Below are 18,027 nucleotides of genomic sequence, written 5' to 3'. Positions count from 1 at the left end.
TGTATGGTCCTTCTCAGACAGCATTGCCCCTTGCTTGCTAGGAAATAAGAACTCACTGGATTATGAGCAAATATGGTGGTAGTGTGGGCTTGTGTGTATGAAAATGTTTTTCAGCAATAATTACAACACCTTAACTATACTACTATACTACTATACTACTATAACTATAAAGGGAACTGAGGAGAAATTATAACATTTAAATCGCTTTGTGATGTGAGAGTACTTGACGTATGTCTGTGTGCAGCTTTGGGGACAATATGATTTCATAGCATTTATAAAGCATATAACAGTGCTTTTGACATGAGTCATAATTGTTATGTTGTTGACAACAGAAAGACAAAGATGTGTCAAACAGCTGAATGAGCATAGACAATGTTGCCGAAATGACAACGCGAGAGCTAACGCAGTAGCGTCGGCATCAAACAAATCGAAAATCCATTAGGCTGCCTCAAAAGGGACAACATCTGATGTGCAAAACTGTAAGCAAAAGCATTTCTCACATGGGAATGTGGTCCACACTTGGCAGGAGAACTTGTTAGCACATTTGACTAAATGAAAGTATTAAACTTGAGAAGTGACAATGTAAAGGTGTAACAACGGGGGACAGTTTGATTTACATGTATAGGCGCCATTTTTTCAGTATAAAACAAGCCAATATTCGGGTGTAATTCCAGGTGGTATTAAATTCCCAGACGAGGCACATCCTAATTCATCACCATGAGAGACTCTTATGTCTTCAGAGGTACAAGAGTTTGAAGAAATAAGTTCTCTATTTGACATTAAGTCTTTTTTAAATGTCAGAGGATAAAACGATAAATTACAAAGTCAAATGCATTAACAAACCGTTAACAGTCATCTCAGAGCTGCACCAGTGAAGCCTGCGGCAGCCCGTCTTCTCCAGGCTACTGGCTGGTGTAATGGGGAACCACAGTCTGCTCTCTCACCTGGCTGCCTGCTGCTGCTGCGCTCAGGTGTTCTAACTGGAAAATTGCAATTGACTTGATTTGCATAAGTGGTCCTGATAGATTAGCTGCTAAAGCAGAGAAAGCTGCTCTTGTTAAGTTCTTGGGCACGATGGGACTTGCCTGTTAGCCCCTTACTGCAAGAGGTTATTAAAATAAGACAATGAATTCTGCAACTTTCTGCATTACAGACAGGCTACAGGGAAGAAATACATATATTAAACCATTTAACATGGGAATGTCCACTTATTTAAATTTTTTCATTGCTTTGCTAGATTGTTAAAGGACAAATCCGGCGCAAAACGAACCTAGGGGTTAATAACACGTGTGTACTGAGTCGACCGTTCTCTGGGATATGTTTTCCTGCTAATCGAATGTGACCAGTTTTAGCGCAAACCGCTAATTAGCTTATAAAGCTAGTCATCGGGGCACGGGTAAAGTAAAAAGAAATCGCTATTTCTATACCACTAACAAGGCTCAAAATAGCACCACACTTTCACGGTAGCATAATGAGGGTCCCTACATGTAAACCGAAGCATTGAGAACTTTGTAAGTGTACAGACAGTTTATTAAACAGATAGTTTATAAAGACAGTACCATTCACGTATACATGCGGACGCCATCTTGGGAAAACAGTCATGACCAGTCGAACGACAAACGCCGTGCAACCAGTAACCAGTAACATAGCTCAAGCACGGTCGACTCGGTACACATGTGTTATTAACCCCTAGGGAAAAATACGTTTTGGAATATTGGATTGTATGAGTTTGGCAATCGACTAGTGTGGACTTCACCAGAAACCAGGAAATAAACAGAGGTATGGATTAACACAACTTTTATGCATTTCTGTCACAGCTACTGCTACTTGGTAGGAATAACTGCACATGGGTAGGCACTTATAATGACATTTCAAACATGTTTAGAGGCTAAAAACAAGTTTAAAACTTGCCCTGTTTAAGCGTGTTGGCTGCTAACTCTAGCAGAAGGGTAACTCGGTGTAGGCAACACCGATTGTTTTAATTTTTCTCGCTACTGACAGCACTCCAAATTTACAAACAACAGAGCTACGGGTTGAAATCGACCGGAATTCTCCTTTAAGCTTTCATTTAATGTAGGAATGACTATTGAAAGATGTTTAATGATGAGCAATTTACACAAGAGTAAAAAGGTGTGACAACCAACCCCGGTCTTCGTGATTTGTTTTTTTCTTCTTAATAGAACAAAGAACTACGTAAAGTTCTGCGTCTTATGCGTAACCAGAAGTTATAACGTAACAGATGATTTGATTTGAACAATTTGTCCAAGTCACATTTAAGTCACTGCACGGTTCTTACGCTGGACTCCGCAATCTCTCGATGACACTCACAAACCTCAATAAATAAGTACGTTTGGCTCGTTGGTCTACCCCTACTCCTGACCCAATCACCCTGTCTTTCGTCAACTTCCAAAACACGTCTGCAATCAGATAACCAACGTATTAATAGACACGAGAAGAATGAAGAAGCAGAGAGAAAAAGACCTCAAACCTGGGATGTTGTTGTTTATGGCTGCCGTCTTAACCCCGAAGCCATGGGGGCTCTCTACTGTTGTAAGAGTTTTAAAGTGCTCATGTTATGCTCATTTTGAGGTTCATAATTGTATTTAGAGGTTATATCAGAATAGGTTTACATGTTTTAATTTTCAAAAAACACCATATTTTTGTCGTACTACACATTACTGCAGCTCCTCTTTTCACCCTGTGTGTTGAGCTCTCTGTTTTAGCTACAGAGTGAGACATCTCACTTCTGTTCCATCTTTGTTGGGAGTCGCACATGCGCAGTAGCTAGGTAAGGACTACTAGCCAGTCAGACGCAGAGTATGAGGGCGTGCCACGCTAGCAGCTAGGCGAGCATTATAACATGTGTTACATAGTGACGCACGTTCGTCACAGAAGTAAAGGCTGGACTACAATAGAGCTGTTTGGAGCAGTTTGTGAACAGTGTTTTCTGTTGGAGATGGTAAGTCCCTTTGGGGTGGATTTTGGGCTTTTTCACTTTGTAAACCTATAACGTGCACAAAAAAGAGATATAACACAATAAAGGAAAGGGAAAAAGCCAAAAAGCACAATATAAGCACTTTAATAAAGAAACGTCACATGCAGCTTTTCCTGCTGTCATCTTCTACAGCGGCCTGGCTGAGACCTTCACAAACCAGACCTATGACATTTAACATGTTAAAATTCTTATCATGTCTGATCAGTCTAAAAAAAATATTCTTATAAAAAAGAGAGTTTGTTTTTTATCACTCACTCCCTGTATTTTCAAATTTCTTCCAACTGCAAAGTCTGACTATACGGCAACAACGTCAAAATAAATTTTAAAACCCATCACTGATGCAACCTGTGAGACAGTTAAGAACACTCTTCTGCCTTGATGTTATTTTTTCGGGTCTGTTAGGCCTATGTTTTAAAAAAGCCATTATGGAACATTAACATAATGGACGCCTACATTTATGCCAGCAACATTATGTATTCCATGTCTGAAAAGAGCTTAATGGCAGATAATTAACCCATTAGACTCCGTACTTACCCTAATACAGAGTCTAAAACTAAACAGGGAGAAGCAGCGTTCCGTTTTTATGCTCCACATATCTGGAACTAACTCCCAGAAAACTGCAGGTCCGCCGCAAGTCTCAGTTCTTTTAAATCAAGGCTGAAGACCTTTCTTTTTTATGTTGCCTTTCTTTAAATAATTGTTCATTTCTTATACTGCACTGTAACTTTTATTCTTGTATTTTATCTGTTTTTAAATTTGTAATCGTTTTTAACTGCTCTTTAATGTTTTATGTAAAGCACTTTTGAATTGCTCTGTTGCTGAAATGTGCTATACAAATAAAGCTGCCTTGCCTTGCCTTATATACCTTTCTGATGGCACAAACTTGACATTATAGAGAAAGCATAGATATAACCAATAACACTTATGATAGCTCTGTTTAATGTGGGTGCACCAGTAAGCCAGCATGCAGAACACAAGGGAACTGACACACCTAAATGGGATACAGCCAATGGTAGCCTAATGTTATAGAGGGTTTTCACCGACGTCACGTTCTGGGTGGTAACCTGGATGCGCGGCCATATTGGAGGCACTCGGTGTAAACAACTGAATGGAATAATGGAGTATTGTGCACTTTGGATACTTTAATACTTTATGTCTAAACAACAGAAAAGCTCAACAAAACGCGTCCAAGATGCAAAGGCATGGAAGGACTTGGACCACAAAAAAAGGCACGATATTTTGAGAAATTACAGTTTACTGGCGGTGCAGATCCCTACAAGTTGGCTCCCTCTTCTTGGATCCATGGCGACCCGGCGATTCTTCCTTCAGTTGCATTTCCCGATCTAGTCAACTACCTGGTTTTCTCGCCGAGCCCATACACAGCGGAAGACCTTAAATCCTACAAAAGTTTGGAGGCTTATAACCAGATGGTGTGTGGATGGCTGAGGGAGACGCAGTACCAAGTCATTAACGACCATTGTGTTGTGAAGGCCAAAGTAAGTAATGCAATAACGTCTTTAATCAACCTAACCTTAACTGTATGATATCATTGCGATACTCAAGGTGTAGCCAAGTGACTCTCAATATATACTCTAAATTTTTTCATTTCAAAGACCGAACAAGACAGAGTTTTCCCTCGTAGATCCTGGTTGAGCTTTGCCAACCACAAGCGCCTCCTTTCCTCTGATAACTTCTGGCATTCCTCTCCCTGGTTTTTAATAACTTTTGGAAGTCGATGATATTCCAACTGTTTTTCTCTGTGTGACCTATTGGTACAACCTAAAACACGGCAATAATTAACCATTTTCCTTGACGCCGTTCGGGATCTACTTCAGTGCCTGTGCTTTGTTGTGATGCAGAGTACCTCCAACATGGCGACTTCGGTTCTGATGACACGTCGTGAAAACCCTCTATAAGTTGCACCTGTGATTGTCAGATCAACATATGAGCTGTTAGAAATCTATAAACATGTAAAGTTTTACAATGCTTCATATGGATTAGCCTACTCGTGTAGGCTACCGGACTTGTAACTAAAGAACAGACAAGTGTATGTAGGCTAAACTCTTATTACCTCCCAACCAGCACAAAAGTGAAGTCATGACTGTGCAGGAGTGAAGGCTCTTTCTTCGGGAGATTTGCCGATGAGAAGGAGGCGGGTAAGCCACTCACGTGATTCATTTTTGTCTGCGATGCCCGGTTTGAGCTACAAAAAGTTCACAACACTTAATATGGACACGACCGGACGTTAGCTGTGTTGCCTTTAAAATAAAAGCATACAAACTGTATCATGTAAAAGTAGGATACAAGGCTGATATTTAGACTTAAAGTAATTCCAGAGGTCTGGAGCCAGTTGATGCATGTACAGCAAGCTTAAGGAATATCAGTCGAGGCCTGAAATAAACTTACAAGTATAAAAAATACTTTCAAGTTTAATAAGTCTTTCCATAACGTGTACGATGCTATTAGTCACCATACATTAGGGATCGTTTAGTATCCATCTTGAACTAAGTGACTGCTTTGGTCTAATTTTTTGGTTTTAATATTTGTATTGCAACATCTTTGCTTGTAATCCTGTAGGTCTATGCATTAAGTTATTTGTTCAGCATTTATGGAAAACTGTGTACATTTTCAAACAGCTCTAGTTTTTACACGCCAATACTAATATTAATCCTAACCATAATTGTAATAAGGTATACTTATCTTGTGTGAAATTACATTGCATTTTCATAGGTACTGAAAATAATATTTATTTCACTTGACATTACCCAAAATGAAATATATCGTTGCTTAATATTTATTTATTGTTTGATTTTACTTTGAAGATTATTACCGGATATGAGCTTTCATATTGTGGCTGGCTTAACGAGCGCGAGCTGCACATTTTAAGGTGCACGCGTTTAGTTTGGAGCGGAGTTAAAAACCGGACCGAGACAGCCGCGGAGAAGACAGCGTCTGAATAAACTCCGTCTCCCCTAGAAACACCGCACACAGCTGCAGTGAAGTCGGCTAATTGGGATTGAAACACACAACCGGAGAGTTCGTCGGACTTGGCTGTGTTTCAGACTCCCGGTAGGCAGCACCGACGATGCTCAGCTCCGGCTTTCTGGCTTAACATCACAAAGTAAAGCGGAACAACAAAGTAGCAGGACTTTTCTGGATATGTGTGTTCTTCTAATGTTCGCATAGTGATAACCAGCTCAGTGAATGAGTCAACACGCTGCGGTAGGTGAACTGCTGGAGACCTCAGAGAAAAGCGGCTAGCCCGGACATTTCTGGCTTGTTTGAGGGTGCAATTTCGCCGTTTACAGCTCAGAATGTATTCCCATCTTCTCATCTCGGCTGTGGATTTCAAATGAGCCCCGAGAAGTCAGTAACAACTGAACCAGAGCGGTGCGGATCCCGGTCGGATGCCTTTTCGCCCTTCTCTCCATCACTGTTTCCATGATTTGCGCAAGGAATTTCATTTTTGAATTCGTCATTGGAGACTGACTTATCACATTAGACCCATTCTGCTGCTCTTTCTCGTCTGCTTTTTATTTACACTAGTCTCTCCTTTTTTGTTGTTGTTGCGGTAAGCACGCAGGATTTCCTGTGTTGTTTTTTTTTAGCCTAAACCAGAGCGCGCGTCATCTCTCAACTGATGTCCATTGATTTATGGTTTTTGGGGACGGGTTTCGCGCAAGGACTTGGATCCGTGTCAGGAACACTGGGTTTCTCTCTTTCCCCAGTTGTCCAGTTTGGAGCAGCAATACTTGCAACTTTCTTCTTCCGTTTGGGGGAAAAAAACGCTCTCTTTTAGCCTGGAGAAGACGCGGTTTGGCCGTGCCTTTAGGTTTGCTGCTCGCCAAGACACTGTAAAGACTAGCTGGACAATCACATTTTCCAAGACCTCGACGGGCATCATACACACTGTTACACACACTCGCTCAAATACTCGTGCAGAAACATTCATATAGCCTATCCATTACCCATTATCCAAATTAAGACACTCGGAAGAACTGCAACAGCATCGCGTGGAGGCTAACACCTGCAGAGAGATTTATTTATCCACCATCGGCTACTGGAACAACTGGGATTTAACATACGCCTGCTGGGATTTCTACCATGTCAGGTGTACGGGATTGCAGATGGACTCTCATCTGTGTGGCGGCACTTTCATATGGTGAGTGATTTCCCCCCCCCTCCCCCACTCACACACACCCCCACCCTACCCTACTCGAATTGAATTACCCTGTCCCCCCTCCAGTAGGCTTTCAGGATCATAATTGTTGCATAGAAAAGTGATGGCCAATTTTCTGCAACATGCAACTTGCAGCAGCTGATCTGATTGGTCATTTTGGAAGATACACACACACACACACACACACACGCACAGAACTAATCCTGTTACACATGTATCTCAGAAAAAGTAAAAGCCCCTGAAGAAATTTAATTTGGTACTGTGTTTTTCCCTGTAAGGTTACTGTAAGTTCAATATTGACAGTTGCAGCCACATTATAAGTTAAAATAGCAATAATGCCGGAATCTACACAAACAAGATTCAAATATTAACCATAAGGCGACATAAATACCACTCCCAGTCACGATCACACTATTGAGCACACCAGAAGCAGAAATGCACATAATATGGGAACTTTGCAGGGATAGATCCGATCAGAGCTGAAACACCCTTAGAACGTTACAGTTGCTCACTCCTACGGACTCACAACATATTACACAACTGTCCACCATCTCCTTTTGATTTCTTCTTGTGCGTGCCAAGTCGAGGGCTCTTACATAGTCTGACATTAGCACAGCAAAGTGTACAAAATCCAAATCAAACATCCCAAAGATGATTAATCCTCCTTAAATATCAAACAAGTTTTTATTGATGCAGCAGCAGCAGCAGCAGCAGCACTGTTTCCAGTTTCCAATCTATCTTCCAAGCAAGCTGCATTGTGGCAGAATGCAATTCATTCCATATTTACTGCATAACCATCCCTTCCATTCTTTCAGGCATTTTGCAATATATTCCCCCTCCGACTCGTTTTCAATTCTTGCCTCAATTTCATTACCACAAAAAAGAAACGCCTACTTGTGCACTAAAGATTATACTCTCCTTGATGGCTTCACCGAGGCTGCGAAGCAAGCGTGCTGCATTACTCTGCCTACACAAACCCCGCTAACGCCCGTGGTCAGCGTTGCTCAGCGCAGGGACACCCACCTTCCTGGACAATGAAGGCGCTGCTGTCAAAAGTAATTGCAGTAACAGTTTTGGCGCATGGCCGGCTGCCTCCGAGGATGGTTTCAGAGGTCCTTGGCCTCAGAGACCTCAAGACACACACACACACACACACACACACACACACACACACACACACACACACACACACACACACACACACACACACACACACACACACACACAGGCCTTGCTGCACTCACCCTAGCAGTTTAAACCACTCTGTCCTTGTCAAACTCCTATGCTAAGTAAACAAGTAGCCCAGTAAGAATACCTGAAGAGAAATGCAGTAGACCTGCTGAATGAACCGCTAAGCACACAAATCCCCAGGTGTGAAAAAGCAATATCATGGACTTTAAGACTGCTCTGGGGAAAACATTGTACTGTAATGAATCCATTATTCTTCGTTCTTCTTGCCTCAAATTTCTATCGTCATACATGTTGGCTCACGCATAACATTGTAAACAAGCTAACGATTGAGTTTTTCTGCAGGGTTGATTTTTAAATTAAATCCTCACAGGGATTTGTTATCAAGATGCCATTGTGATCGGTCACTCACCATATGAGCTAAGGCAGAGCTATATAGCAACCACCTCCGCTTAAATGTGACGCTTCATTGATGCCTAAAGGGAAATCCACCTTATATTTCCCGCCCATTCTCCTCCACGTGAAGAGGTCTGGTGCAGAGCAGCATTCGTGGAGCTGATAGGGATTAAGGTTTTAGCTCAAGGACACTTCAGTTAGACATGTTTGCTGATAAGAGCGTTTGAAGCCGAGTTGTCTGGTCACTCATTGTACCATGATACGTCCGTGTTTTCTCTCAGTCAAAACAAATAAGACATCAGAATTTAGTTCTATGGTAGGGTTGCGTATGTTTTGAAATTCTTTTTATAGTAGTGCTGAAACAATAACGGTTTTGGTTCGTATAGCAGAATACTTTTTTGATACCTTTTTGTACAAAACCCTTTTTCATTTAACCAAAGAACCCAAACTTGTAAAATGTTGTCTAGTAGAAGAACGTTGTCTAAATATAATGGGTAAAAATAGCAACATTTTTTACTTGAATTGGAACCATCAAGTTAAAGAATGCCTAAACAGGATTAGGATTAATCTGATGCCAGCTTTTGGTATTTGACCATTTTCTACACTCGGTGCAACAGACACACTTTGGTTGGTGTCGAGAAAGTATTGAGGTTTGTTACCCAGCCATTCTTCAGCCAATATAATATGACATACTTTATATGCTACTTTATCCGCTCACTTACTTAAAGCTTTAGTGCGTAACTTTTTGATATTGATGAACGTCCGTTGCATTCAAGCCATTGACAAAGCTAATTAAGACTCCACAAAACTCTCTCTGTATTTCTCAGTATGGCTATGTTCAGAAGATTGTGTTGTCTGGCGACTTTTGCGCACAGGAACTTGAGTGAAGATAATGACCTCTTCTGAAGAGTCCATCATGTGTTTTTAATCCTCCGTGTCCTCCTTGGCTACTAGCAACTGCGTGGAGGAGGGGTGGGGGTGGTTCGCGATCACTGAAGGCTGTATCACTGTATCATGTGGATGCGCCAACAGTTTTGTTGTGATTACTTCAGCTAATTAATGTTTTGTCGATGGTCTCATCAATTAATCGAGTAATTGTTGCAGCTCTAAAAGCATTACCCTTAAGGAATAAGAGCAGAGGCAGTATTTCACACAGTACATGTCATATTTAATAGGTGATTATCATCATTATTATAAATTGATCAGGAGACCTGGGAGGTTCACCACCTTGGCTAAATGATTTCCTGAGGGGAAAGCTTTGAACTGACGTGTTGAACGAATCTATTGTGGTTAGCCTGGGTGAATGGGTTGAATAGATTATGACTAACAGTGTTGCATGGAACTAGGTGTGTCAAATGTAGTGATTGAGTACCACTGATTGCTGGGAGCTGCGTCTGCAGTCAGCTGCGTAACATGGCCTGTGGAGCAGTGTTTGCCCAGTCATGGTTTGTATATAGTTGGCAGCCTTCCCAGCACCAGCCTATCTCTGAGACTAGACACTGGACAGAGAGCAGACAAAGCAGCAGTGTGACACACCACCTCTCATGTTCTAGCCTAATTGATTTACACGTGGTGAAACGAAGCCTTTGCTCTGTCGCTGTGTTTGAAGAGCTTCCTTTTCCCCGTTAATATTTGTTTGGAAACACTGCCCTATACACAATAGAAACCTCGCTGCCTGTCCATGCGCATCAACACCTGGTGACTGCGTTTGAGCCAGTGTAGCTATTCAATTTTTTCTGTTTTTGTTCTGTACTCCAGTGATGTCAGGTTGTTGCATTGTTGTTGGGACACCTGCTGTTGCTGTTTGTGTTCGCTTGCATGAAGCATATGGTTTTTATATTTAGCTAGCAGCTTCCTAGTCAATGCTTTGTGGCATTGTCTTTTGGAATCAGAAAATGGTAAACCCGTTTGCAGCATGGCACCCTTTTTTTTCAGTGACAGTTGGGCTCAAGGCTAAAATCAATCTGTGCTCTCTGAACAACAGGGCATCCTCCTACCGGAAACAGTAAGAAAAATAATCTGTTCCTGGAAAGACGCGTCCTTGTTTTATTCGTGGCCTTTATTTGTAATTACACTCACAGATCTTCCAGGTAGGCCTGCCAATCTGTTTTAAATTGATTTTCTGTATGTAATTGTTGAAAAACGCTGGATTTCTTTAATTAAAGACACAGTCATTAAAATCTCTTTGCTTGAATCCCTTCAATGATCCATCCATCCCTTCAATGATCTCAACTGTAATTCTGCTCTTGCTTGGCTGTGGTAGAGTGAGTTGTAAATATGTTGTCCTTTTTATCAGAGATTGAAAAGAACCTTTTGTGAAGCACTGGTTCCCTCAGATGTAGCGTGATGTGCAAGACCTCTACCAAGGAGCTTCAGGGTTTGTTGCTGAAAGGAGGACACCACTTGTTTACAATGCATTACCCCTTTTCATGGCAGACCTTAATGTCAGAATCTTGAAATACTTGAATCATGAAAGCATGCATGTTTTTTGTGTGCCAATGAATGCCTCGATATAAATCCATTTACTACGTTGAATATACCCCCACTTGTTTTTTAATCAACTAAAAAGCCCCATTTCTTAAGAGAGACGATTAAGTGCAGTAAATAAAACATGCATTATAGGTTCATGGATCGGTTTGAATCCTGAGCGAGTCTGTAAAGACCTTTTTTGAGACAAAACCTTTCCTGACTAGTTTAAGGCTCCCAGCACCACTCCAAAACACTTGATCTAAGATACATGGAGGTAAACGTACCCATTAAGCCCACCAAAATCTGAGTTATTTTTCATACATACTGACACAGTTTAACATAATCATTTGTTAAAATGTAAGATTAATCTCATTTAAAAATACATTCATTTATTTGTGTATATTTTATCATATAAAATAAAGATTTTATGAATAAAGTCAAAAGTCTGACATTGGTACAGTGGCACCATTTAAGCCCACTTGTGTGCCAAATAAGCCCACAACAAAAGTAATTGACAAAATATAAAAATGTATTATTTTAAATGTAGTGAAAACACCAAATATGTATTTAATAATATGTCTAATATTAACAAGTATTGAAAAAAACCATTTCATTTTATGTTTGGCTTGCTTTAGCCAATTTGTCAGCTGAACCAATAACGACCATCATCAAACAACAAACATGACTCAAGGAGCAGCTCGTGAACAAGAGATAAGACTACAATTATTATTCTGATAAGCTACATTCATAGGTTTTTTATATTGATAATATAACAATTTTTAAACTAGTAAAAACAGACACTGAAACAGTCATTAACATTTATGTTACATTACATTTAGTATTTAAAAAAAAGTTTGTTGGCATGCTTTTGCCAACTCATCACCTGCACTAATATCAGTCCCTCCAGAAAAACGCAAATTATGCGATCGCATAATTCAATGCATAATCAGCCAAAGTCTGCATATTTATGCGGGGGCCGCATTTTTTCAAATACGCCTCACTTTCGCCGCATAAATTGCCGATTTCCGCACAAAATATGCGGGACTTGCATGATTTCAAAATCCCCGCATCTAGCAGAAAGCAGAAACTTGAAAAATGCCATTTTCCCCTGTTGCCATGGGAACGTTATGAAGTAACGTAATTACGCGACGTGAACCTCATCGAAAAGCTGCAAACCCCGCGATGAAGCCATGATGAAACTGCAGTTTTTGCAAGTTCCCGCAATTTCATCGCAACAAATTGCATTAATATCCCGCATATTCCATCGCATTTTTTAAGAAAACGTGCCGCATAATCAAGGATTTTTGCCTGCAACAATCGCAAAAAAACTCCATTTTTCTGGAAGGACTGTAATAACATTTTAACATCCGATATCAAACACGACTTGCAAAACAGCTCATAAAGAAGAGGCCAGCCTACTTTCATTGCTTTAGTTTCTTTTCGTACAGTATTTTGATTTCTTGGTGGTTTGCCAGGTGAAAAGGGCCAACACCCTGCAGGTTAGGCCGGCAAAGGATGAACCTCCGACATGCCTCGATGATTTTAGGACAAGTGCTGTAATTCTTCCTTTTTGTTGTCATTTTTCTCACTGTAAACAAATGATTATACAAATTAGGTTACATAACAATACTGGCCAGTGTGTGTGATATGTGATGTACTCTTGTTAATGAAGTCAGTAAGGTAAAAGAACATCAAAGTCACAGGATTACAGTGAAAATGACTAAATGACAAATCTTTACATCAGAAATTCCTATCAAAGTCACAATTTCAGGAATTTCCTGTTGAAACACATGAGATGGGCTTAAATAGAACATGCTGGGCTGAAATGGTTCTAGAGTGACTACCGGTGAAATAAAGAGATGTTCACACCAAAATGAAATACATTTATAAAGCTGTGCCTGGAGCCTAAATATGCTGTAAACTTGTCATCATAGTTATCCCTCTGTTGCCAAACTTTCAGAATTATCAAGGTACTTTCATTCAAAGTTGGCTTGTGCTAGCTGCTTTTTAGCTCACTGTACCATTTAAGCCCACCTTGAAAAAATATTTAGCCCACCCAAACCATTTATTGTCTTAATTTGTAGATTGATGTACAATGAATCAGAAAACATTTAGTGTACATATTTAACATTTTTAATCCTTCGGCAGTGTATCTATCAGTATGGCTATATTTTGACCTTCTGATTAGCTCGCTACGCTAACTAGCAAAACTCATCTTTCCAAATGAAATCAAATGGTACAAATTGACATAAAACTTCTTGATAATACACAACAATCAAATCATTAATCTCTCAATTTACATAATATGAATGTACTTACCAAGTTAGTGGTTGTATATTGTTGAAAATAGATTCCTTCTGAGGGGTCCCAAAACCCCAAAGTTTTGAGGCGACTTTATGTGAGCCTCCTTGAGACTGCACTGATGTAGGCTGGCCTAACTCGACATTGACAAATGTGATTGGTGTGACTAAGAACTTGTTAGATTGGATAAAATAATGAATAGCAGAAGACGGCCCCCTCTTTTTAAATTGACTTCAAACTTACAAGTGGCCTTAAATGGTGCCTGGGCTTAATGGGTACATTTACTCTAACCTGTGTGTGTGTGTCAGACAACTTTCATTTATATATATATATATATATATATATATATATATATATATATATATATATATATATGAAAGTAGTGTGATATTTTGCTCTTTGTTCCGGTATCTCCCGAAATTATAGAAAGTAATCGGTGTTTGAAATAGTCCACCACCTGCTTGGCTTGGTGTTCCATTTTTAGAGTGTGATAGCACTGTACAGAATAATTAGACTGCGTGTGCTGTTTATATGAAGTGGCAGTTGATCACTATGACATTATATGATACATTTACAGTAGACATGCAGATACAGATCAAGTGTATTAAAGCTTCGCCATCATCACTTAGTTTACAGGGATTTCTTTTTAATATCTTTTCACAACGCCAGATATTTTGGGGGAAAAAATTGACCCATGACATACACAGAATATGTTCATAACGGCAAAGAATTTGCTGGATCACTGAAGTAGAGAAGGAGATAGAAGCACTTTTGGTGTTTGCACGAACGTCTTCAAACTCTCTTACAAATCTATGGAGGACTGTAACCATGCTGAGCAGGAAAGCAATCCGTCCTCCACATTAGGCGATCACATATCGGTTTAGTATGAAAAAGTTGTCATGCACAGCACCTCGCACACAGATTCCACAGTGCCTTTGATTTGAAATAGCTTTCTCTACTGCCTGTAGTATTGGGAGTCAGACTTAGGAACATTTTTACCAGCTAGATTCCACATTTGCATTGTAGGAAAAACGCTGTAAAATAGATTTGAGATGCACAATGATGTATCATTGCTTATGAGGAATGGCCACTTCTCGGACACCTTCTGGGCAGGATGTGAGCTCTGTCGTCAGTTGGACTTTATTTAACACCCTTATCAGGTTTTATTACCTAGATGTGATGGCAACCACTGTGGCACACTGCTTTCTTTCTCTGGTGTTTTAAGGGTATAATCCGTTTCCTCTAATTTCATGAAATGGCAATATATCTCTCGCATAATAAGTTGTCTCTCCTGGCACTCTGAAAGAGAATGAGATTTCGAAATGAAGAAAAGGTTACACTGAAGGGGGCTCCTTTTTCATTCTTCTAAGAAGAATACAAATTTGAACAGAGGAAATGGTATGTGACATTTTGTCTACATATGGCAGATGACACATGTCCACGAGGGGGTGGGGGGGCGAGACCTCCCCTGTTGTACAAAGTGCTTGGGGCTTTGCAGCAAAAATTGTAAAACATCATAGAAGGTCTAAAGAAGTGATAGCAGTGCTAACACCAACGTACATCTGGCTTTTGTCTTTTAGTGGGAACGGTTACAATTGACATTCATTCCCGGGACAAATGACTCTGCAGTAGGCTCAGGTATTTATCGGCTCCAACTCTGATCGGCAGTAATGGAAACATGACACCCAGGTGGGCATGCTAATTTTCACCCCTGTTCTGGCACGATGCTATGATGCGTGCTGTCTCTGGCGGTAACTTTCGTCGTATCGGCCACAAATTCCGTCTCCACCCAAGCAGCGCATGAACATCAAATTAGTCTGCACCGAGTTTGAAAGAGAGGTTCAATAAATAACCGATATGAAAAAGCATATACACGCTGATTTGGGTGGAAAAAGGCTAATATTGTATATTCAAACCCTTTTGAATTTTGTTATCCACTTTTTTTAAAGGTGTACTGCAACGTTTACTCCTAGTTGAGCAGATACTGATGTGAATGGATAATTTAACCCAGTTCATTCATCAAACACTGCAAACTGAACTTGACTACTTGTTGTAGGATTCCCAGGACAGTGTGAATTGAAAGAATAGTTTGACGTTTGGCAAATGCATAACTAAACGTGGCTCCGACAATGTAGAAGGCAGAATGTGAAAATGCATTCTTTAATAGCATTAGACATTAGAGACGAGATTAGTTATACATACAGCACGTGACATTTGTCTGACCGTTAAAGCTGGGGAAAACGGATGAACCCTCTGGTATAGAGGTGTTGCCTATCCTGCCCTGCATATCATCAGCCATTCCCAGTGGACTGTTGGCCTCCATATGAAGTTTGTAGATATCAGTGCAGTGGAAACTGAAGAAATACAACCAGAATTTTAGCTTCTAACATATCTTTGCAGTATCTCTTCTTCCCACACTTATTTCCTGGTGCTACAAATCTGCTAAAGGACTCAGACATGCATTCCCCCAGTCTGGCCACCCCAGCTTCCTCCTCTACAATTGGCCAACACTTAAATCTTTCTCAGCGCAATATTGTTTTCGGCTGTGGAATTGCTTTTCCTGCTGCAGTTCACCGACTCTGGCTAGGGCTCTAAAAGTTCACGACTGTTTCTTATTGTCAACATGGCAGATGTGGATTTGTGCATTTGAAAAAGCTACCTGTTCCTTTGGATTAGTCCTGGTGTTGGACTGCTGTCCATTATTTCTATGTAGGTAGTTTGTGATGACGGGACATTAGAAAATGTCATGCAAGATTTACTGTAAATACAAGCTGCAGACTGGAATCCCACTTTAGACCACAAGTTGTCAACACATTCTGCAGTGAAGCCACCGACGGTCACTTATTTTGAGATATAACTGACATAGTCTATTTGGAAAAAGTAAATGCTTGCTGTATTGCATTTATTTGTCTTCTAAATGGAAAAAGTCTATGATTGTAAACGGACTATTTGCTGTGGGACTGTTGGTTGGACAAAATAAACAATTTGATATCTGCACCTTGGACTTTAGGAAATGATGGTCGGCATTTCTGTTACATATTCCGTCCACGTCATATTAAAAGATGTTGCATGGACAGTGAGAATGCAATAACAAATTCTGACATTGACATGTCTATTGTGATTTATGATGAATGTTTCTACCCGTATACCTGCCTCCAGATGTCCGATGTAGCTGTGAGCTCCTTTTTGTTAATCCCCTGAACATTACAGGATGTCGGCATTTTCATGTCTTCTTTGTCTGAGTGACAGATTTTCCACTTTGTGCAGAAAAGTTTGTTTGTGTGTAGCGATCGCTCCAGGTTTTGAAGTCGATGTAAATAAACATTGCAGTTTGGTCCGTAGTCTGGCCATGAGTTCTTATTCTGTTGGAGCGCTTCCATTCCTGAAAGCTTGTTCAGCCTTGCATCTACTACTACAAGTTCACAGCACTGTTGTATTTACTTAATTCAACAGTTTTCATTTATATCTGGCATTTTCTATTTAAACCCAGCTTTTTTTAAGGTTTCTTTTTTCATGGACTGTGAATTTGATGAATTTGTCTAATTTAAGAGCAGAAGTCAGATTCTCTGAATGGAACATTGTGGCATTCTTTGAAAAATGTTATTTGCTGCAAAAGTTGTGAATTTGATTAAAAGAAATGCGTTAATTTGTTATTTATGTCAGCGTGTCCTTGGTGCGTGTGCAGCTTTGCCAAATACACATGAGAGACAAAGTAAATGAACCGAACCGTGAACGGAGCACATGCCTCTACTTATCGTGTTGCGTTTGTCCTCAAAATAACTCAGAAATCAATCAATAATGTTGTCTAGGCTTGTTGAGGATCGAGTGTATTGTGCATATCTGCTAACATTACAGTTTGAATCTTAGTCATATTGATTTTAACGCAGGAAAACAAATGCTTTACAAATTAGGCCACCATAACATTGACTGCACTCGATTTGCCTGACTTCAGTGAGCATGTTGTGTACAAAAACAGGACTCTGTCGTTTTGTCATGTTTAATTCATACGCACTTATTGTTGGTGACAATGGAGAACTCCTAAGCATTCAAATCTAAAAAGAATACAGCACTGAAAAGTGTCAAACATGAGAAAACAAAATATACAAATGCATTATGGGCTTTAGTGTTAATTAGTTTTTCTACTTCCACCACCCGCCAGCAAGCCATTGATTTAGGATGTAATCCAAACTGTCGAACGGAACTTCATCTGGACCCGTGAAATCATTACTAATTAAATTTCCAATTAAATGCTGGCACATTTTTCACCATTTTATAAAAACAAAAATAAAAAAGTTATGTCAGTCACATCAGTACACTTTTAAGTCTCCGATTTATTTCAATTTTTTTCCGCCCCGGGTAGAAATGAGATGTCTTAATTCTTTTGTGAATCCCATTCAGTTTTGTCTAGATATGGCAGAACACAGGAACCATTAACTCAGTCCGAGCCAATCACTCACAGTGCCATCCATTTTAGAATAAACTCCAGTCACTGTTGGTG

General features: G+C 40.1%; 1 protein-coding gene across 1 annotated transcript in view; it reads left to right on the top strand.

Moving 5' to 3' along the window:
- Nucleotides 1-5,893: 5,893 nt before the first annotated feature.
- tmem132e (transmembrane protein 132E) overlaps nt 5,894-18,027 on the top strand; it is a 369,858-nt gene continuing 357,724 nt past the window's right edge. The window contains exon 1 of the mRNA XM_078265704.1: nt 5,894-7,157. Coding sequence (XP_078121830.1) covers nt 7,100-7,157 — 58 coding nt within the window. The 5' untranslated portion in view covers nt 5,894-7,099. The remainder of the gene's footprint in view (nt 7,158-18,027) is intronic.

Source organism: Sander vitreus, chromosome 13 (genome assembly GCF_031162955.1).
Source record: "Sander vitreus isolate 19-12246 chromosome 13, sanVit1, whole genome shotgun sequence".
NCBI classification, from domain to species: Eukaryota; Metazoa; Chordata; class Actinopteri; order Perciformes; family Percidae; genus Sander; species Sander vitreus.
This window is presented reverse-complemented; position numbering and strand designations above follow the sequence as displayed.